General features: G+C 44.6%; 1 protein-coding gene across 1 annotated transcript in view; it reads right to left on the bottom strand.

Moving 5' to 3' along the window:
* The window catches only part of LOC138505019 (ETS-related transcription factor Elf-5-like), a 270,695-nt gene that overhangs the window by 4,034 nt on the left and 243,867 nt on the right, over positions 1–22,794 (bottom strand). The window contains exons 6-7 of the mRNA XM_069625369.1: positions 11,243–11,311; positions 1,853–2,048 (exon numbers count right to left, since the gene is read on the bottom strand). Coding sequence (XP_069481470.1) covers positions 1,853–2,048; positions 11,243–11,311 — 265 coding nt within the window. The remainder of the gene's footprint in view (positions 1–1,852; positions 2,049–11,242; positions 11,312–22,794) is intronic.

Here is a 22,794-nt window from a genome sequence, read left to right as displayed (position 1 = left end):
AATGACCATAACATATATTTACTTGAAATGAAAACAGTGAAATAAGTGCATTCAGATGTGTAGCTGTGGGCTGCGACACGAGGGCTGCAAGCCATGTATCCAGGAGCCCACCTAAAACTAAAGTAGTCCATGCAAACTTGGGAACATTTTGGAGGCCCAATGGACAGCTGGTAGCAGGATACAGGTAAAGTAAAGGAAGGGGAGCGTTGCACAGGTTTATGTTTCTTAGTTCAGGGAGAAGCTTTGCATAAAATGAATTGAACCCAGTTTAACATGCCTTACAAGCCACAGAATGATAACTTTAGGGGCAGAAGCGAGACAAAGGGAATCATAGGGCCTGATTTGCACTGCGTTTCTCAATGGGGGTTTGCCATTTAAAACGTTTTGTTAATCAGGCCCCTACTGTCTATATATGTTTATTTGACCTGCACATCCCATTCTTGTGCCGCAATATCCTGCAGCCATTGTATGCATTGCATGTCTAAATCCCGACACTTGGGATTTAGCCATACAATGCTTCCAGTCTGTGCTTCACTCGGCGGTTCTGGTCTTTCACATACAGTGTGCATTGCTGTTATGCTTCTGTTATGGCGATGGTAAAAAGCGCATACAATGCAATTAAAATGGCTGTGATAGTAAAATATTGCACCATTACCCTGTAGACTATCTATGTTTTACAAAAGGGATTTGACAATCCGTGTTGGGGCCCTGCAGATAGAGCTGGTCTGGGATGGAGAGAGACTCCTAGGACATTTTTCGCCCAACGCCTGGTGAATGCGCCTTCTCGAATGTAGTGCTATAGGTTGGGAATAACTGTTACGGGTGCTATGAAGAAATGTATATTTCTCTTTTTGGTATTACCTAGATACACTGCCTTTTCCTATAATTATGTAGAGTGGTCACCATATCTTGGGCTCACTTTTGAGCCGTATTAAGTGGTAACTGTGCAAGGAAGTCCACAGAAAGGTCTAGGGGGCCCTCTACGGAGAACAACACAACCAAATTACCAGTTCTATGGGAAGGTGCCCACTCGGGAGGGTTTACAACCACATTTGAGCTCACTGTACCTTTCACAGAGGAGAAATACTCATTCGCATATCAGTCTGGTCCCACCCACTTAGGCAGCTCCCCGTCCCTTTTATGTAAGGAAGTGTCAGAGGATTTTGTGAAGTATTTTGGAAGCTACCATGGGATGTTATGAGGATGCTCTTTTCATTTATAAGATCTTTGGTGTTAACTGCCAATGTGATTTTTGTTGCCATGTTTCTTCAGCACTACTCTGGCTTGGGAAAGCTGTAAAAGGGAAACATGTTGAGCATTGATACGGCGGGAGGCCTCATGACTTACAATGAATCACTTAGAAATCAAGATGACAGGGTAACCATCTGTATGTTTTTGGGTGAAGTACATTTCCTGCAGGTTCTTGTTGATGTTGAGCTTTGGGCCCACCACTTCCCAAACTGTACTGTTCAAAGATCAGCATCTAGATGAAGATGGCTCACTGTTGCGACTGGTGCAGGTGACTAACCCTGCACAGACTTCCAGATAGAGGACGAGCAAAGTTTTATTTGATTTTTGGAAGTCAGTGCTTCTATTTTCTCATCCTTTTCTTTCATCGAGCTTCTTTTCATCCAACTCTCCTGTATATTATGTTCATTTGTTGGTTAACATTTCTGCAAAACTGTGCCAAATGTAAACATGCATTAACTGGTTTGAATGTTTTGTGAGGCACATGCATGCCACATTAGGGTCCTTCTAATGATGCTGGGATACCCTTAATATAGAGAAATGCAAAAGCGGCAGCCAAGTGTAGACAACACAGTGGTGGGATCCCTTCTAACAGCTGATTTACCTCAAGGCTCGGCTGAGTTTTTCGTATGTCATCCTGTCATTCTTCTTTTTTTGGCCCCACATCCTTGCCAAGGCCTCTGACTTGATCACCCGGAAGATGCCCAGGTCTCTGTCCTCCCAATCTACAATCCCAGGGTTGTCTCCAGGGATCAGGAGGAGATCTCGCACAAATTCCCATAAGTGGGAACTCTGCTGGCCTTCAAAGAGAAAGAGAGCAGGGTTAGCAGAAAGCCACAAACTGATTCAACAACTTGCCTGCTGAACCTAGTCCGGTTCTTTATTGGTGACGGAATATCCCCATTATTGCTGCTTGGAAAAGTTGGACTTAACATTCAACAAATTAAAAGAAAGGAGTCTAAATCATAATGCTACTGACAGATTGGGGTATGGTCAGGGTGCATGTGCGCTGAGAAGCCCTGTAATCTTAAAAATATGTTGGTTAGCTGCAAACCCAGTTGACATAGGTGTTGCCCCACACGTATTCAATATAATAGTGACACAGTAAATATCAACAATACTGATTGCGCTTAACCATAAATTGTGGGACCGGGATTTTTATGCACATGTTGTGATCATACTTGTTACAAATCTAGGTTGCCCTAGAAAACATGCCTTTGATGATTATAGTCAACACGTGTTTCGACCCCTTGGTCTTTCTCAAGACTAATTCCCTAATCAAGGCACTATAGTTTCAATATTTTAGCATACTTCTGTGCACCTTAACAAAAGAAATCAGACTCCCTGTGTTCTCGGTTATCCACACTGGCAATGGCACTCAAAGATGAAGCCACAGTTAGCCTGGACCTGGGCAGCAACACTCTTGCTTTTGCATGAATAGAAGAAAGAGGGAGGCCTCCTCCTTTAGTGTCTTTGCCCCAGGTCAGCGTGCTCATATAGAAAACAAAAAGGAAAGAGGGACTAGAGTCCCCCAGCACCCCAGACCCAAGTAGATCACAGTCAAACGGAAAGAGAAAAGCACATGCCTGATATTGTGCCTTGCGCCCATTTCAGAAGAAGGGGAGTTCTGCTCTGTACCTGCAGCCTATTGCTGGCACACCAGCATACAGAATAATAAACCCCTTCAGGTCCTCCCACGGCTAAGTGAAAATTAAGCCGCCTAGGGACAGGATAGTTTTTGCTGAAGGGGTAGCTGATTGAGTTCCTGGAACTATGAGGACTGAAGTAAAAACACATGGTTGTCCTGGGTTCCCATTCTGATAACGCACTGCTAAAGCGATCTGGGTCTGAAAAGTACTAGTACCTTGGGCCTCTTTTGGGACAAGAGCACTCTTGGTTTCTTCTAATAGAGATAAGACAGCAACTCCAGACCCGCATTCCAGGCCTCCCGTTCCTTCAGCCAATGTTCCTTGTTTTCTTTGTTTTGAGAATGATCTGTTGTGTGACTTCCTCTTACTAATCATTTTACTCTGCAACATCTGACAAAGAAGTCTGTGGGACTTCGAAAGGTAATGCTTTGTTTCCATCTTTCCATACTATTTTCAGCTAGTCCAATAAAAGGTAGCGAAACCTACATTTTGTGTGATTTTAAAACTGGACTAACATGGCGTAAAACATTTCTTTGCACTTCATCCTTATCTGCTCTTACTGAACATAGGCGCTTGAGGCTCTTAAAGGTGGTTTATGCTGGGGATCCTTTTTGCTTCTATAGGTCCCTGCATCAGCATAAACCACCTTTAAGAGCCTCACCCGCTTGTGTTCAGTAAGAGCCGATAAGGATCTGCACCAGCCGGTCTGGTCCTGTGAGTCCTGATCAGCCCTTTGCAGCTGCCCTAATTATTTTGCCACTTTAAAAAGCAACAGAAGGGAGAGACTCAGCCTGTACCCCACTGACAGCATTTCCAAAGACTGCAACAGGGAGGCCTAACTGCGCCTCACCCCAATAGCGGCCACATCCTTGGACATGGAAGGGGCCCTGACGCCTCATGCCACACGTCTACTACAGGAGACAAAGAAGGTAGGTATCCCCCTAATCCTTCATTATGGGGGAACAGACTAACCATATGAACAAGGGGGTGAATGAAGGATACTTTCTACATAAATCATGTATTTATTTCAAATTATACAATGGGACGCTAAAAAATATAGCTTTCCTCCTGACCTTAAATCACACGCTCCCAAGAACATCTACACAATTTCAAATATCCACTTTTTTTCCCTCAGCTCCCCAAAAGTGCATGCTTCAGAATAAAATGACGTTGCAATCAACACAAATCATCCTTATTAATCGGGGCAGTAAAGTGCAAGCTGCAAAAACACATACATGAAGTTAATCAATAAATCACAATATATGGAAGACCAAGGAGAAGTCACATTTGAGCTCGAGAGGTGGTGCTAGCAAAGTCTGCTCACTAGTTTCAACATCTCTAATATCCCTGCTGGGAATATGTGTTCCTCTTGCCTGAGCAGGCATCTTAATCAAAGATTTTGTAAATGCCTCAAACGGCGTCTTGGCCTCCTCTGCTCTGCTCAAGATTACTTGTCAACAGTGGTCGAAGTGTACGAAAAGAAGTAGTGGAACTATGTTCCCTGCTGGCCCATTTCTTGTCCCAAACGGTTGCATTTTGGAGGCACTGTTCAGAGATAAGACGGCCCTTGTAAACCATACTGGGTGCAGTACCACCTTCACTCCTCCTTTTTTATTTTTCACTTTTGTTGTGTCACTTTGCAAGTTTTGTCTTTACCCAACATGGCACAACACTACGCCTTCCAGCATCTTAAGCAGAAGGCCTCAACACTGTGGTATGTTTTTTAGTGGAAAAGGTCCTGCTTGATGCCGCCAGCCACAAGATGTATTCTTTGAAAGTACTCTTAAGCTCCATCACATCCTGCCTGGCAAACTCGTGATGATACCAGGATACAGCCGCCTCTGAGAACAAAAGAACCCAGGAACACTTGTGATGGGTGAAGAAATGCCCGGAGGTCCGTTGGTGCAACACACCATAGTCACAGACGAAGGAAGAGGGCTGAGTGGTACCTTAACAAGCTCCATGAAGGAACAGTTACTGACCCGGCTCAATTATAACTGTTTGCGCTAGTTGCTTTGCTCCATACATGACCACCTTGTAACCACGGTCATCTTGCACTTATCACTGTTTTGTTTTTGATTACTGTACTGTTATTCTCGCCTGTGGGAAAATTCTGCAACCTTGCATAAGATTAAGCGCCCAGTTACCTCGGGGTTTGGTGCACGGTACAAATAAAGAAACAAAACTAAACTAAACTAAACTGAAGAACATCAAGCTCCCAATTTAAAACCTCTCAAACAAGTCCTCCATAGGAAATAGCTCATTTCCATCTCCAACTCTGTGGTCCATGGAACCATCGCTCAGAGTTAAATTCCAGCATGTGACTTGCAAAAACAGAACTTTGGCGACTTGTATCTGCCAGAGAGAGATTGAGGGTGAGAAAGAGCGAGAGAGAGTGAGAGGGAGACAGTATGAAGGAGAGGGAAAGAAGAGGGAGAGAGAGGCAGACTGACTGCATGAACAGCTGCAGTGATGGACCTAATCTCCGCAACCTGCAACTGGGAGATCAGTGAAGTACATGCAGTGGAGAACCACATCAGGGTGAATGGCAAAACCCCATTCTGAACAAGATCGAGGCAGGTTTCCTTAGCTGATGTGGAAGATGTAAGAGGCCACCTGGAGGCTGGAATCATCTGGGAGTCTTGCAGCCGCTACACCTCATCAATCATGCTGGTCAGGTTGCCTTTGTCAGCCTCTTTCAATACATCTTAGAAGAACTACCGAGTATTTAAGCTGGAGATGCTGGCACTCAATTAACGGGTGACTGAGAAACTGTACGACTTTCTCTACTGGGTGAAATTCACTGGGTGGATGGACAACAACCAGTTAACCTACATCTTCAAGTTCCCCAGGTGTGATGCCACCAGACAATGCTGGCTAGTCACCCTCACCACATATACCACAGATCATTTCCAACTGATCTACCACACTAGGGTCAACAATTCTGGTACTGACACGTTGTCCCACCAGCCTCAATACCCGACATGGCAGACTAGAGTACCTTTTCAGCAGCAGCCTCTTTAACACTCCTGATCACAGCAGGGTAACTGATTGTTTTGGAGGGAATATTGCTAAATTTCCTTCCAGATACTTTGAGATCACCAGACAGTCATTGCAGGGCTCCTGCGACTGATCCTCAGTGAGTTTGGTCAAGCTCTCATCTAGCTGACTCCAGTTTCACTGCAATCTTGAGTGTCAATGAGAATGGAGCAGAAGGTCCCCATTGGCTACAGGAAAATGACAACCACTGAGAATGTAGACATTGAATGATAGATCCTGGTCATCAAAGGGGGTATCCTCTACAAGGGGCGCCACATTTGGGACCTCCTATTATATTGCCTGATGCTTTCCTGCCAGCATAGCTATGCCACTCAATGCACTTGATAACAAACATGGCTATTTTGGGACTGAGTGCATTCCAGAATTACTAAGAGCATGTTCCCACTAGCCCACGCTGGTCCTGGATCTAGAGAACTACTGTCAGTCCTGTGCCCTCTGCATTACCATGAAGTCATCCACCCATCCTGTGGACTACCTGCATTACCTACAGGGCTCTGGACTGTTGTATCCGGTCTACATTGACTTTCTGAGCCTGCAAGCTGACAGCCGCAAAGTTCGAAACATCTTTGTCATCACAGACCACTTTACTTGCTAGGCACAAGCCTATCCCACGAAGGACCAGGAGGCTGTCACCATCGCCAAGGTCCTAGTGGAGAAATTCTTCATAAACTGAAGCAGGCCATCCACACTCGGACCAGGGGACCAACTTTAAACCAAGACTGATTAAAGAAATGTATGGGATGAAAAAGCCTACAACTCTCCAAACCACCTACAATGAGATGCTCAGTCCAGAAATTCATTCACGCTCTGTTGGACACGCTGGGCACCCAGACATTAAGACATAGAATGAAGTGGAGCCAACACATTCACACCCTGGTCCACGCATACGGAAATATACCAAAATGTCGCCTCCAGAATTCCGACTGCCGAAAATTCAGACTTTTTTTATTCGACCCCCCTTACACCACATATATATGTGGGCGGGTATGGGATGTAATAAGACTATGGGTGGGCTTCTGGCGGTCTCCCCCGCACATGTATGTGGTGTAAAGGTGGTTGAAAAAGAAAAAGAAAAAAAAGTCGCTACTTTCAGCCGTCGGACTTCTGGGGGTCTCAGTAATCACACGCATACAATTGCACCCAAAATGACAGTACATGGTATTTGGTGTACTTTTTCATATTTGGGAGGGATCCAGTTGAGCTTCATTGTCTCCCCTGAGGAGGCTGCTGCCAATAACTATCTGAAATCTGCGACCAGCAAGAACAACCTAACCAAGCATACCAGTTGGCCAAAGCTGTCAGTGAGAAAGATGTGGAAAATAACAAGAGACTACACAACACAGTCACAGCCCTCCTTCGCCATCAGCATCCTGGGGACCCCGTTCTGACCCAAAGTCTGCGAAAAAGAGGGAGAAACACGCATAGTGACCACTGGGAGGATGTCGTGGCTCTACCCTGCGGTATTCCGTGGAAGAGTCTGTTACCAACAGCACACCACGAATGCTGCTTGCACCGGCGCCTGGGAGACAAACTACGTGTCCAATGTTGTCGTGGGTGGAATCGTGTCTGTGCAGCGCTGGGCTGGCCTATGCGTTTGTGCTTCCGGGTTGGAGCCAGACTCGAGCAAAAGCTACTTCAGGACTTTGCTTATCCGGGTCCAGTGCTCAACATTATTATTTTGATGTCTACCTTTCAAAGGGATTTCTGCTTGTTTGTTTGTACTGCTGTTGCCTCACGTCGTGGTTTGGTTCACTTGATCCGTTTTTTGGTTTACGGATTCAGCTGTGTATTTGAACTGCTCGTGCCTCACGTCTTGGATTGATCGTCTGCTTTCTCCCTGGCTTACTCTTCTATGAATCAACTCTTTTCTATGGGCCTGTTGGTCTCCCCCTACCTTCTTTCTTTGCTTCGGCTGGGATCTCATGGGACTTCTTGGTCCCCTTTTGGATTTGGACCTTTCTTATCTGAAAGGATTTCTTCTGCCTCATTGGAACTCATTTGAACATTGGACACTTTCTTCCCTTTGGTCTGTCCTCAAGTCGTCGGTTAGCCCCTGCATCTGTGGTCTATTTTTGTGTATACCACCCGGGGTGGATGCCTGCTCTATGGACTATGCTGCCTGCTTTGCCCTTTTAGGGGTCTTTTCATCTACAAGTGTGCAGGAATTTCTTTCCTTAGAGCCAGGGACAAAGAGGATGGGAGTTATGAGGTCCTCTTTTCGATTACTTAATGTTGCCTTTATTTATTGGACGATAAAGCCGCCATGGCCGACCATACTGCCCTTTAACTCCCTTTAGTGGCCCACGGTAATGGCGGAATGAACCGATCCACTGGCCGATACAGTCGCAGCCCCCACCCCTCACCCTTGTGCTTGATCACTAAATAACACCTGTCTGACGGCCTTACCATCTTCATCCAATTTCAATACGACTGAACCTAATTGGGGTGGTGGTCCTATCCAGGGTAGAATGTTGAAACGCCCTCTACTCATAACACCAACAACGATAAAGACAATGCAACTCATTCAGAAGGAAGCAACTTGACCAATCTGTGGCCTGAAGATATGTCAACACTCTTCACCTGCACAACAGAATGTTGTTAGGGAGAATTCTCATTCTATGGCTAATTTCCCTTACCTATAGAGTCCCCCAGCAGCTTTGCTGGATTTGAAGGGTTTGTTTTTTTCTCCTGCTAAGAGTGAGACTCTTTTTCCCACTCTAGGCTATTTTTGTGTTTAATGTCTATGGGGTTTTTCTAACCTCCATAGGAACCATCTTTATTCACATGTGTTACACAGCACCCTCCGTGCAGTGACACAGGGGTGTCGTAGTGACCCCCAAACATAGACTACATACCCTGGGACTGACTACTGTCTCCCAGGGCATGTAAAATCCCAATTGACTTTACTAGTCAATTTTTATGAACTAAACCAGTACAACCCATCTTACTCTGGAGGTACTGGAAAGGGTTAATAGGTTTTCCCTTATGTTCATTTTCGAGAGGGTACCATACAGTCCCTTTCTCAAAAGTTTCTGGCTGGTGGCAGTGGTTACTACCATAAATATTCGACCGTGAATATTTTCCTATGGGATTTTCCCATTGTTCGAGGCTACCACTTTTTCTGACATCCTCTAGCATACCGCCGGTGTATTTTAATATTAACTTTACTCCGGTAGGTTTTATTTGCCAGAACTTTAATATAACTTCTTTCTCGTACCTTTCTCTAAACTCCTAACCCAGGTCGGGGATCCTTTGTTCATCCTTTTGGCGGGTTCTGCCAAGAAGCCCTCCTTTCGGCGCCACTGAGTCTGTGGTGGGTCCATTGTGTGGGAGGGGAAGTAGGACCCCTGGACAGGGTTGCCTACGCAACCCATGTTGCACTCTATCTTGATAGGCTGGAGGGTCTCCCGCCAAGATGCCCACTCCACTGTGTGAGTGACAGCTAGGCTATATGAATGGGGATCTTTTTGCATAAAAACAGGGTCCTGAGGACTGGAAGAGCAAGACGTTGCCACTGGAACTAAGAAGCCGAAGAGGAGAGAAGCCAAAGACATCTGCAATGACTGAACCACCGGTGAAGCCCTGCTGCAGCGTCTCACCACTTTTCTCCACACGACGAGAGAAGATCTTCATCCGAAAGAGCCTTCTTCCCTTGAGCTGGTGGGGCCAACCAGTTTGCCAATCACATTCCCGGATCTGCCTTGGTCGAATCGCCAGTACCCTGTACTCGGAAGCCGGATAGCCAGACACTAGTCCACCCGGACCACGATTTAAAGGAGCGTACCTTTCATTCATCGGGCAGCACCGCGGCTGGTTTCATCCCTGGGTAGTGCAGTAACTCGAACCTTCCTCCACGACAAGAGCCTCTCTTCCTCTGCTGGATCCCCCGAACTGCAGGAACGACCAGGAACAACCGCCACCGCAGGAGCCACTTCTTCATTTTAAAGGTACATTGTTCCGCCAGGCCGCCCTTTCTTCGGGGTAGAGCTAAAGGTGTTTTAAATCCTTTACCTACCTGTTGGGTTGGCCGCCCCTCTCTCTTAACCTTGTCTTTCACCTTCTGCATCCACCTTTTCTGCAGCTACAAGACCATTTTGCTCATGGGCCCTCGCCCTGTACCACTGACTCTGGCACAGGCCTACTGACTCTGGCTAAATTTGTTAGAACTGACTTCTCTAGATTGATTCTCAACTAGAACTGTGTTGGTGCACCTACCTCATATAACTACCCTTTTTCTCCCCTCTCTTCAACCTTTTGAAGTGCTATTTTGCTCAGTTTTCATTTAAGTATTTTCTATACTGATGTACTGCCTTGCTTAAACTGGTCCACAAACTGATGGGGAGTGTTGCTAGGGTGTGTAAGAAGATATTTCTGTATAACTTGTGCTTTCCCTCCCTTGTGCCATTTGTGTTTGGTTTTCACGGTGCCGTTTTGCTCAGTTTAGACGCTTGCTCAAACTTGTCTACAATTTAACTAGGGAGTTGTGTATACTTTCTTTGACCAAATTTAACTTGCTTAAGAACTGTGATAGTTGTGTTTAACTAGAAGTGTATAAAATAAATATATATATTCTTTTTACTACAAAGCTTTGGTCAGTGTTTCCTTGTTCCACAGTGCTGAAGGCCTATTGTGTAAACCCTGAATACTGCTCATCTCCCTCTTGAGATAAGTCTGACTGCTCAGCCACAGCTACCAACTAAATCTTTGTGGTACGGACTGATACCAAAGGGGATTTATTGCTCTCACCTGTAGTCTTAATCTTCTGTAGTGCTCCCTAAGGGAACTGCTCAGGATTCTGCCTAACAAATGTGCATAGGCTATTGTTTAAATTACCTTCAAGATACTGCACCTAAAATTCGAACCCTTCAGGGCAAAGGACACCCCTGCCATATGTCTTTGTGCTCATTATCGATACTGTTTCAGGGTCTGCAAACTGTAGTACTCCAGACGTTTTGGACTACAGCCCCCATGATCCCTCACAGTTTATGCTAGCTGGGACTGATTGGAGCTATAATACAAAACATTTGGAGGGTTTAAAGTTGTAAACCACTGGGGACTCTCTATGCTGAGCTACCATGATGCCATTGCTTGGCACTTTAAATGCAAATCACCAAAAACAGAAACAACACAGAATCTTCCAGTAATTCCCAAATACATATTTTCAGAAATGTTTTCGGTAAATGATCAACATTCTTCTTATACCTCGTGCACATATCAAACGCACACACTAAAACACATAAACATGTTTCCTTTTGATGGGCTTCTGTAGTTCAGTTTATACTCACCTGACTTGGCGGTAGTATGGCTCTTTTGCTTTTTGCGGGCATCCGTGTTCAGTAACACCTTTTCATTACCTAAAATAAAGTTTGACACATATTGGGAATCGGAAAAGCAATGTTATTAAATAAGTAATGAATGAGCGTTTGAATTATTCATCATATTAAGACCTAAATGTTGTATTCCACTCTAGCTAGCATCAGGCTGGTATTTTAAACTCAGGTTAAGAATGGTTGCATACTGCAACCTAAGGTCTCTTTTTCACAAGTCATGGCCCAGGGATGACAGAGGTTTCCCAGAACTCCCTCCAGTGCCTCATTGTGTATGGGCTCTGTGAATGGTGAGGGCTGTCAGGTTTATTAACTTCCTGTTTCCAGAAATGTCTCATTCTTTATGGGCTCTGTGAATGGTGAAGGCTGTCAGGTATATGCACTTCCTGTTTCCGGATATTTGGAAGCCTGCATGGCACTGGCTGTTACATATGAAAACAGTGCAAGCCATTGGAGTACTGCATCCGCTATAGGGTCCTGTGTTTGACCACATGGTCACAAGTTCGAATCCCAGCATGTTCATTCAGCAGTTCATCATTCTGAGGTCAGTAAAATGTGTACCATTCATTTGACTAGCAATACACACCAATGCTATGACAAGACTGGAGGCGAGCATTATGCTTCAATTTCTTTTATTACTACTCCTCAGCAGTTTCAACAAACCAATAACAAAACACTGTAAAATGTCCAAAGTGGCTTTTCCTTCTTTAAACTATAATCTCCATTGTCTCTGTAGTCCATATCCCTCCATGATCAGCTATGACCACATCTTGTCTCTGAGCTCCTCCTCTTCTTTTACTGCTCTTCAAGCAGATAAGTACTATTTCTCTCTCCTCCTTATACATTGGCATAAGTGAATTTGCTTAGCAGATTCAAATGTATACTAAGTAATAGCATATGTAGAAAGCATAAAAGTTGACAAGAATGCAGATCTTAGCACGTATGATCGCAGTTAAGGGTTAACACCACTAGCTTGGTAGCGGAGATCGCGCGTAGTATATTTCAAGCACACAGTTTCGCGTTAATTTCTTTTGCTAATTACCATATCATTCTACTGTTGATACTGGCTCTGCGCCGCACCCGCTCCGTGCCGTATGACCGGCACGCCAGGGGTTTGCCTGGCGCCCGCCGAGCCTTCTGAACCCTCAGTGAGGGAGAGGAAGCATCAGAGCACTCTGGCCCCCACCTTCGTGTAGGCGGGGCCGGACCACAGGGCACGGAGCTTCTGCATCGCATTTCTACTGTGACGCGGAGAAAGTGAGAAGCCTGAACCCGCAGTCGATCACTCCCCGCTATGGAGAGTAGCTCAGATAGCGGGACTTCCAAGTGTTCACACGAAGGACATTATGATTAATGTAAGCGTAACAATGCCTGCAGCTCGTGAAACGCTGCAACAAAGCAGGCATCAAGCAGCGCAAGCTCGAGAGCAGAGAAGCTCTTGTGTCCTCACAGCCAGAGAGGAGACAGCCCCTCACGAATCACAAGGCCCCACCTAAGGGCAGTTTGGATTTATATTGCCCATCACAGGCATTAAAAACAAGATCAAGTCCGGTGCGGCCTCAAATAAAAACATTTTTTTAAAAAACTTTTAAAAGTGATTACTAATCACAGAGTTGATCTTTAAGTCCATCATTTGGAGCATCTGACTTTAGAAGTGGGCGTGCCCAGACACCTGTATCAGGTACCCAGGCACACAGCAGCCTCCCAAAATGTCGGAATTTCAATGGAGTGCAGAGGAGCAGTCATTAGACCTAGCTGCCAGCTTCAAGGAGGTGCTGGGGAATTCTCTAGTCGCTGCTGTGGCTCAAGGGGTAACACCCCTGCAAGAAACGCTGGAGACCATAGAGGCAATGCTAAACTAGCCCAAAGATAGCACCATAGGGAAAGAGTGCACGCCCTCCGAACCCTCTGAAACAGGGTCTAAGGGGAGTACTCAGGCCCGAAAGAGGAAAGCCTCTCATGACCCCCAGGGCCCGGCGGATGGGCTGAAAGAAAAGGCCCCAGAGGTTGCCGACACCTTCGCAAAGCTCAGAGAAGCATACTTGCAGCGTCAGGCGGTGCCAAGCCTCACAACCCCCACACCAGGGGAAGACATTGGTGGAGGAGATGACCCAGGCTCGGAAGAAGAGCCAACAGGAGGTGACCTGTCCTCCCACGACGAGGAAGAGACAGTTGATGATGAGGTCAAGCCCAGCGGGGTAAAGAGAACCCGCAAGGAGAAACACCTGGAGGAGGACCAAGAGGACATGTTCGATCCAGACAGCATACGAAACCCGCGGTCTTCGGACTGGCAGCCATCCCCCAGAGTTGCACAGCACATGACTGTAAGATTGAGGCAGGCCCTTAACAAAGAAGTTAGGCAGCGCCTTTGAGCGGAATGCCCCAGACCAGACCTTCCAGGAAAAGATGCAGAAACTCTCGAGCTAGACCCCAAGATGCTAACTTTTGTATCCAAGACCAGTAAAGATCCCTGGAAAGGCATCGACAGGTCATGGAAGAGTTGCCAAGAAAAAGTTCTAGACTGGGCTGGCCCGCTAGCAAAGATCATGGACGTGGCGGAGAGAGCGAAAGATACAGGGGAAGAAGTAGACCCCGACGCCCTAGCAGGCTGAGCACAGAGAGCCGCCTGCTTACTGGGAAATGCCAACTGCGCCATTGCCTCGGAGAGAAGGAGAGACTTGCTGCTGAAAATTGATCCCAATCTCAGCGACCTCGCTTCGTACGAAGCAGGTGAAGGGGCGCAAGGCCTCCTTTTCGGCGAGACCTTTGGGAAAGAGATGGACTGCTTTGTTGGTGCACATACTTAATTGGAGAAAGCCCAGGCTTCCATCTGGAAAATCTTCCTGAATAGAGTTTTTGACGGGACCGGCCGCTCCAGGGGACATGCGGCTGGTTAAAACCAGGGAGGCAGAAGACCCCCTAATCCCAGAGCACAATACTGGGAAAACAGACAACATGATTCCTTCTTCCCGGCCAGGGGACGTTTCCCTAGAGGATGGAGAGGAAGAGGAAACAGCCGAGGTCAAGGATTCACCCAAGGGGAGAGTGAGTCATTAGCCTCCAGTGGGAGGGAGGACTGGCATGTTTTTGGGAAACTGGCGCGAGCTTTCAAGCGATGCTTGGATATTGCAAATCGTGAGGGGTCTGCATCTAGAATTTATAAAGCCGCCAGTACAAGTGCCCAGACCACATCAGCAGCAAATGGCGTGCACAGAGCAGAACTGGTCAGATCATGAGCTGGCGCAGCTTGTGCAAAAGAACGCCATAGAGAGATAGCCGGGGACACCCAGTTTCGTGAACAACATGTTCCTGGTAAGAGAAGGTCCGACCAGTGATAAACCTGAAGGAACTGAATGGCTGGGTAGTGTACCACCATTTCAAAATGGAGGGCATCCACCAGCTCTGAGACTCCCTCAGGGAGGGAGACTGGCTGACGAGGCTGGACCTGAAAGACGCTTACCTGACGGCCCCAGTGTCGGAAGAGTACAGGACGTTCCTGGCTTTTCATTGGAAAGGGCAGTGTTGGCAATTCAAGACGATGCGCTTTGGTCTTGCATCAGCACCCTGGGCCTTTACCAAGCTGATGAAACCAGTGGCAGCAGCAATACGGGAAAAAGGCATGAGACTGATCATATACCTAGACGACCTACTGCTGCTGGCCGAAGACAGAGAGACGCTGGTTTACCAGACTAAATGGTTGCAGGATCTGCTCCTGTCTCTGGGATTTCTGGTGAACGTGGAGAAATCAGACACCACTCCAGCACAGAGACTAGACTTCCTAGGATTTATTCTAGGTACCAGGAAGGCCACGCTAGAGCTCCCGGCTCAGAAGATACGGGACATCAAAAGAGAAATCCGAGGATGCCTGCAGAAGCAGGTGGTTTCTCTCAGAGTACTGTCAAGGATCGTGGGTCTGTTGGCGGCTTCCATTCAAGCCATATTTCCGGGGCGTTTACACTATCAAGCGCTGCAGAGGTTAAAGATCAGACACTTGCAGCAAGCCTTGAGATATCATCAATTAGTACCTTTGGATCAGGAATCAATCACAGAACTGGAATGGTGGTTGAAGAATATGGACGCCTGGAATGGGCGAGCCATTTTTTCGGAGATCAACCAGACCTAGTCATAGAGTCAGACGCCAGTCCCCTAGGCCGGGGAGCCCGATGCGGAGACCTGCAGACAGGGGAGAAGTGGAGCGAAGAGGACATACACATGCATATCTGAGAAATAATTATCGGCAAAAGAAAGAATGGCAAAGTAGGGTATATTACCCAGAACAATCACTTCCCCCGAAAAATCTTAACAAAGTTAGTAATAGGCTTTACCTGCCATGCCCTTCTCGGGTTCATCTGCCCCTGGTGGTGGCAAATGAAGGTTATTGCGCCAGCACATCCAGCTTCCCAACACATGCCAACCATAGGAACACCTAATGCCTCCACCCAGAAGAAAGATACTACTGTATCGACCCTGGACCATAGCAGGAAGAAGAATCCCAACTGACAGGCTTTGACAATGATCATCCAGATCCATTGACTGAGGGTCCTCACAAATGGCTTAGTGCCCTAAGGCCTTTTACCAAAGTAAACAAAAAAATATTCTCACACTTTCTGAAAGTCTCAGTGAGGGTAGTCTACTGCAATACTGCCCTCTTAATATCCAATGACAAAATAAAGTGTCCTTGTCTGCTATAGTGAGGACCTGAAGAACCAACTCCTTATCAGGACTGAAAGATAAACACATTTTGGGATGAAACTCTTGGCCTGGGTGCAATATTGTCACATAAGGAATAACTCTAATCTTTCCGGTCTGTGCCGGTCCGTGTCATGCCGTATAGTGACATCTTTGTCCTCGCCATACACAGATAATATAAGCGTGCACCGAGGAGTGCCTGGAGAGTGCCGTTTGGGCTGGGATCTGCCTGCTGCTGCTGCTATAGCATTGGAATGCTGTTTACACGCAGCAAAACGAAAACTAAAGTTATTAAGTACACCACAGACTTGATAAGCCGGTCCTGGATCAGCGCACCGTTGGACCCTTATTTACACTTTTTGGACTTTCTTGATGCTTCAAGTATATCTCCGCCCACATGCCCACCTTCAATCTATATATTTGATGTGCACACGCGCGCACCAGCGCGCTCGCACCAAGGATTGCCTAGTGAGTGCTGTTTGGGCTGTTTGGCACTTTGGGGGAGAGGGTGTCAGTGGGAGTTAAATATTTTTTTTCATCCACCTTTATATACTGAAAAATGAGGAAAAAGGTCAAGGCGTTGCCTAACATCCTTACTGCACCCCTTATCTTTTCAACCAGACGTAACAGCATGTCCCTTGCAGTTGCCATGCCGTTACCTCCTTCCCCTATTAGGCTCACGCCACAAAGGGACGATAAATGTACAACTGAGGTTGAAAATACACAGGGAGGGCTCTCTGAAGTAGGCCCTGCTCCGTCTAATGAGGGAGACCTGGAAGTGAATTCCAAAATAATTTTAATAGACGCTTTGTTTTCACCTAAACCTTTATCTGCATCTGGTTGACTGTATTCCAACTCAAGCAGATCACCAAAGTGGATTGTATTTGAATACTCCTCCAATATTTAGTACTGGTGAGGTCTCATTACTAGCAATGCATATGAACAAGTGTGATGGCAATTCTAATAACTTTACTCCCTCTGCATTCCAACAATTTGTGAGCTCATCTGTGCTAATTAATGATGATTGTAATCCAGTAGTTGTAGCCATTAAGAACTTACAAGCCATGATGTGTATGGAATTTACCTCTCAAACCAGACACATATTTGCAATCAGTAATAATTTGTCCTTTACATTAGACCTTTTGAAGACTAATATTCCCCTATCTGTAATGGAACCGATTAGGCAGGAAGCACTTGGGCCCTCTCGAAAAGATAACGGCCCAGCTACTACCACGGATGCCGAAATAATTGGGAAGGGGGCGACGGATGTCCCTGTTATAGACCCTCATTCCATTGGTGATATTATGGGTAAAAGTAAAAAAGTAAAACAAAACAAAAATTAAAATTCAAAAAACGATAAGACTACCCAGGAAAAGAGTGTGTCAAATAAATTGTCTATGAAATTTATGAGGCAAGTGGGGTGGTCTGATTGTCGAGATTATGTGGAGCCTCAAGATTCCTCTTTAGAGGAGGTGGATTTGGTATGTGTGGGGGATGATAACCTTCACTTGGGTAGGGAACCTGCATCTGAAAGGGCCCTCTAGAGGATGTCCCAGTAGAGAATAGAAAGGTTGGAGCCTATGCTCCGGCCAATGGTAGACTTACGGAGGCCCTGAAAAACAAGAATAAACATCTGGTTGCTCCCTTCAGCAACCAGCGGGCGGGTCAGCTGGTTGCTCCCTCACAGAAGGAGGTTGATCATTCAGAATGGAGTAGGCTACCGCCAAAGGTACATTGCAATAACCTCCCGGAACAAAATGTAATAGATCCTTTATAGAAAGATCCTACCTTCCAGGACTACCGGAGTGTAGCGCTGAACTATATGTTCGATGTCGGGGGTCCAAGCTACTTAAAAAAGAAATACCATAATAGCACTTTTTAATGAAATTCCCTCCTTAAGACTATTGACCTAAAAATATATCATGCTTGTGGACTTAATTCATCTGAAGCGATAGGATTATGTTCGATTGGTAATACCCTCCAAAATAGTCTACGAAATACTCCTAAAGGAATCCGAAAATCTTTTAAAATTGGATACGAACTAAGGCCATTTTTGACCAAAGTTGTACCCATTGATACAAATGATGGCATGAGAGGGATAGCTTCTTCTAATACAGCAGCCCCTACCGATAGGTCGGGAAATGCTAATGATGAATTTGTAGCCGGAAACAACAAGGCTAGTCGGAGGTGGCTTGCTATGTCTCTTAGAGACTCTATAGCGCAGTTGAAGGAATTGAATGTGAAGCTTTAGCAAAAGAAGTATTTGAGCTTACTCTCGGGGAATTTACAGGGTTTTTCTTCACTATATACCAACATAACTCTGTGTAAACATTTACATAGACACTCAGTCTTTTGTCTTCAGGAAACATGGATCACGGGCCTCCCTATATTTGAGGGTTAGGAAATTGTAGTGGAGCCCGTGCTACAGGGTCCAAGGGGTCGTCCTGCTTGGAGCCTTTTGATCACTGTTCAACAGGGGACGGGAATATCTATTATTGATCATGTGATCTATGCAAAGGTGTTTTGTCAGCCTCAATTAAAATTGAAGGTCTTGCCAACGTTAATAATATCCTTTCCCTCAACATCTATTGGGACCCCGAGGAGAAGCTATCCTCTACACTTTCGAAAAAATTAACCAAATAATTGAGGAATGGCTTTTGATCTATTCAGGGGGGGACAGGTGATACTCATAGGGGACTGTAATGCGGACTGTTCCTGTTCGCTATTCTTTAATGAAGAAACCTTGTGGCAAGATACCCCTCTTCAACTATGCTTGTGGGGGCACGAAGCCAGTGAGTTACAGGATAACGAGTTAAACCGTAAATTAATCCAAGGCCTATGGCATACTAATTTGGAGGGATGGGGCCTCACTCCACTAGTATTGAATGACAGGAGCCACAGACATACGCAGGATACATGGTTTAGTGCAACATCTTCATCCTGTATTGATTTTATTTTTGTAACTAAAAATCTATTCAATATGTGGAGTTCTTTTAAGTTGACACGCACTGACCTTAGAGACCATGTGATGCTAACCTCCGATTTTCTCTGTGACAGTTGTCATCATAATACAGTATACCATTCTTCACCAATTGTGATAAACCCACAAGGCAATCGCCTAAGGAGAAAAGATAAAAAGATTACTTTCTTTAATGTGACGATTTTGAATGATTTTGACAACTCTTCACTAGAGATAAATAACTTAACATACACTGCTTTGGCCTTTAATCAAAACATCAGTGGGAAGTTGCCAAAGGAAGGTAGAAAATGGCGACCGGACTGACTGGCCAAAGTACACCTACACGGATTTAACCACATCATACAACAGAAGAAAAGACAGGCGAGGAAAGAAATTAGGTTAGTGAAAACTCTGGGATCGATTGATCTGTTGCTCATGCAGAGTAATATCAGGGGTATTAAGCAGGGATTGAGGAATTGGTTAAAGAGCTTCAGGTTCAAATTGTAACAAGTCGACAGTGAGACCATACTTTACACTTGAAATATAAACAATTTGCGTTCTTCTTGGGCCTTGCTCAACAACATAAAAAGAACACAATTCTCAATGTTAGCCAATCCAGTTAGGGAGGATCTGTGGGTTGGGCACTTTAGTGAACTATATAAAGCAGGATCCCCCTCGACCCCTATGGAACACGAAGGGAATGACAAATCCTGGGATCTTCAGTTCACCTTGTGGGATGTTGCGAATAGTATCTCTAATGCCAGTCGATCAAGAGTGGGGGGCCCTAACTCCCTCACCTATATGATATTTAAGCAAAACATTGATCTCTGCACTAGAATTCTATTCATATTGTTTACATACATCATTGAGACCCATAGAATTCCAACCTCCTGGAAAATGTCATATGTTTGCCCAATATTCAAGAGGGGGATAGGTAATCCCCAGAGAACTGCAGACCAATATCCATAATGGATGCTGATTCGAAAATATTCGTCTCAGTTATTCTGAAACATATCGAAAATTGCTGTAAGGATATGAATATTTTGGACATGTTCCAGTTGGGCTTTCAGAAAGGGATGGATACCGACTGTGGTGGATTACTACTGACTAGTCTCCATCAAAATATGGTCAGTACAAAAACGCCAACTGCCGTCTATGTGGCATCAATGGATCTGTCGAAGGCATTTGATCTAGTGGATCATAGGAAGTTATGGCAGAAACTATTCATGTTGGGCATGCCCAACTGTCTCCTATATATTCTGATTAGCCTCCATAATGAATCTTCTGTGATGGTGAGAATGAACCAGGAAGGACTTATGACTCAAGCTATCCCTACCTATAATGGACTAAGACAAGGGTGTTTGTTTGCCACAACACTCTTTTAGTTATATGTATACGATGTCGGACGACATCTAAACAAATCCCTTATGGTCTCTCCCAAAATTGGCAATATACCGATCTCATGGGCTGCTTATGCAGATTACTTTATTTTAATGGATGTAACTCCTATCCGTCTTCAGAGACTTATACATAGTTTTATGGAATATATGGAGCTAAATAATTTGATAATCCACCCTACAAATCACACTAAAGCTTTGTAGAATCCAAAAGAAGTGCTCCTTTACATGGTTCATAAATAAGAACAAGATTAAAGCCATGAGTCGTATGATCTTCTTGGGTTACCCCATTGTGGCACATCGCAGCAGAGGATTCTATAGGAATGATCTCAAAAGTAAATCACTTCTACTGGCTACACAGATGGGTAAGGTGGACAATAAATATGGACAATTTTCATTAGTACTAGCATTAAAGTTCCATGCAGCCAAAGTCATTCCCAGACTAATTTATGGTCTGGAACACTTTCCTGGCTGGATTTTGGATGAGCTTGAACGATATGAGGCATTAATATGGAGGAAGGATCTATTCCATTACCCTGCTGTGTTACTTTTTTGGCTATAAGATATGACCTGGGTACTCAGTCATTAGCCAGCTCGGTTGAGTGGAAGAATTTTGTGCTTAAGAAGAAACTATGGTCCGAACCAACATCTAATTTGTATGGCCTTTTGGGCACCAAAGGTAGGGAGGAAGAGCTAATAATAGCCTCATCCAAGAGCTATGTATGAAATGCCTATCAGTTTTAGACAAGATTGGGAGCTCAAAGTCTGTCTTACTAAACAATCCAAACTTTGTAAAAAAAGAAAAATCGGTTATATGACTAGTCTAAAACGATATATATAACTACTATTTCAAAACTCTATTGCCATATAATCTCCTATAAAAAGGAAATTGGTATTCCAGAATCATATCTTATACAATTCCCAGAAAAACGGGTCAGAAATGACTTTATGTGCTTTTGTTTCAATGTCTTCTTAACTAATGAAATACTAAATATTAGACCTGCCAAAAATATTTGCGATTCCGGTTGTTGTAGGTACTGTCAAAATAATCTTTCTCTTGAAACCCTGAAACATGTTTTGATCTATTGCTGTGCTTTAAGATCGCAGAGATTGACATTCTTTGCAAAATATGTCACTGACCTTGACTTTGTGCCACTGGACTGTTTATGGTTAAATATGCTCCATGTAAAACATGTTTCTTTGAAAATAAGTGTCTTAAGATTTTTAAATGAGTTGTGCAAATTGTACAACTAATAATGAACATCAAGATTTGTCCTAGCTTTAGTTCTAGTTTTTAGTATTTAGCTCATATTATTTTTTTTGCTTAATTAGATTGTAAATCGATTGATTAGTACGGTATTTCTTCCTTTCTCCTTTTCTTTTTCTTCTTCTTTCTTTTTTCTTTTTCAATCCTTCCTCTTTTGTCTTAGTTTGGTTTTAATGTATTTTCTTCTGTTGTTGGATATCATGACTATGTATGGCTTAATTCTGTTTTGATAGCTATGATAGGAATTACCTCTTGCTTTTTTAATGTTAATGTCTATTACGATTATGTATTGAAGGAATAGTTTTGTTTGTCATAATGTTTTTTTTATTCTTCTCTTTATTTAGTTTAAGTTACACATTACATAACTAAACATGGCAAAACAAAACATATCATTCCGACTCTGACGGAGTCAAACAACTACAACAAGTGCACTGGATCCTGATCTAGAACTGTGACATGCTTTATACATCATGTAAGCTTTTGCGGTATTGTCACTTTGCCTTTGTCATTTGTGGAGCATCCTTTTCTCCTTAGTCTATTGGGCATCGACCCATTTTTGCCATATCTTTCTGGCTTTTCTGGGGCATCATCTAGTGTTTTATACTCTTTGCTCCATCGCTGCGCACATGTTCACATCCGTGATCCATTGTTCATATCTCGGGCTTACATCAGATCCCCACAGTTGCGCTATGTTCTGCTTAATTATAGCTGTGGTGGTTGAAAAGAGGACTTTTTCGTAACGCGTCATTGTTCCTTCCTCTTCTACCCCTAATAGCAAACTCTTTGGGTCTCTGGGGACCTCTTGTCCCACCACTCTTGAGAGGTCATCACAGCACTATTGACAGTACTGCTGGATCTCGGGGCATTCCCATAATATATGAAAGAAAGTGCCCTCCATTTGTTTGCATCGTAAGCAATTGGTATCTGTCGCTTTGCCCCAGAGGTATAGCGCCACTCTTGGGTAATACACCATATGCAGTATTTTAAATTGTATTGGCCGCAGTCTCGATGAAATGGCTATTTCTCTGGTGTACATCAACATTGTGACCGATTCTTCTGGCAGGATTTCGCCCACGTCCCTTTCTCATTTAGTTTTCAGTCCTTGCAATTCAGGTGTTGCAAAGGAAGTTATTGCGTTATACATCACTGAGGTGGTTTTCCTGTCAATGCTTTCTAAAACTATGTTTCTTTCTATGGG

This window comes from Ambystoma mexicanum, chromosome 11 (assembly GCF_040938575.1).
Source record: "Ambystoma mexicanum isolate Mex_15411 chromosome 11, UKY_AmexF1_1, whole genome shotgun sequence".
Lineage (NCBI taxonomy): Eukaryota > Metazoa > Chordata > Amphibia > Caudata > Ambystomatidae > Ambystoma > Ambystoma mexicanum.
Note: the sequence above shows the minus strand (reverse complement) of the source record. Positions and strands in the feature narration are given on the sequence as shown.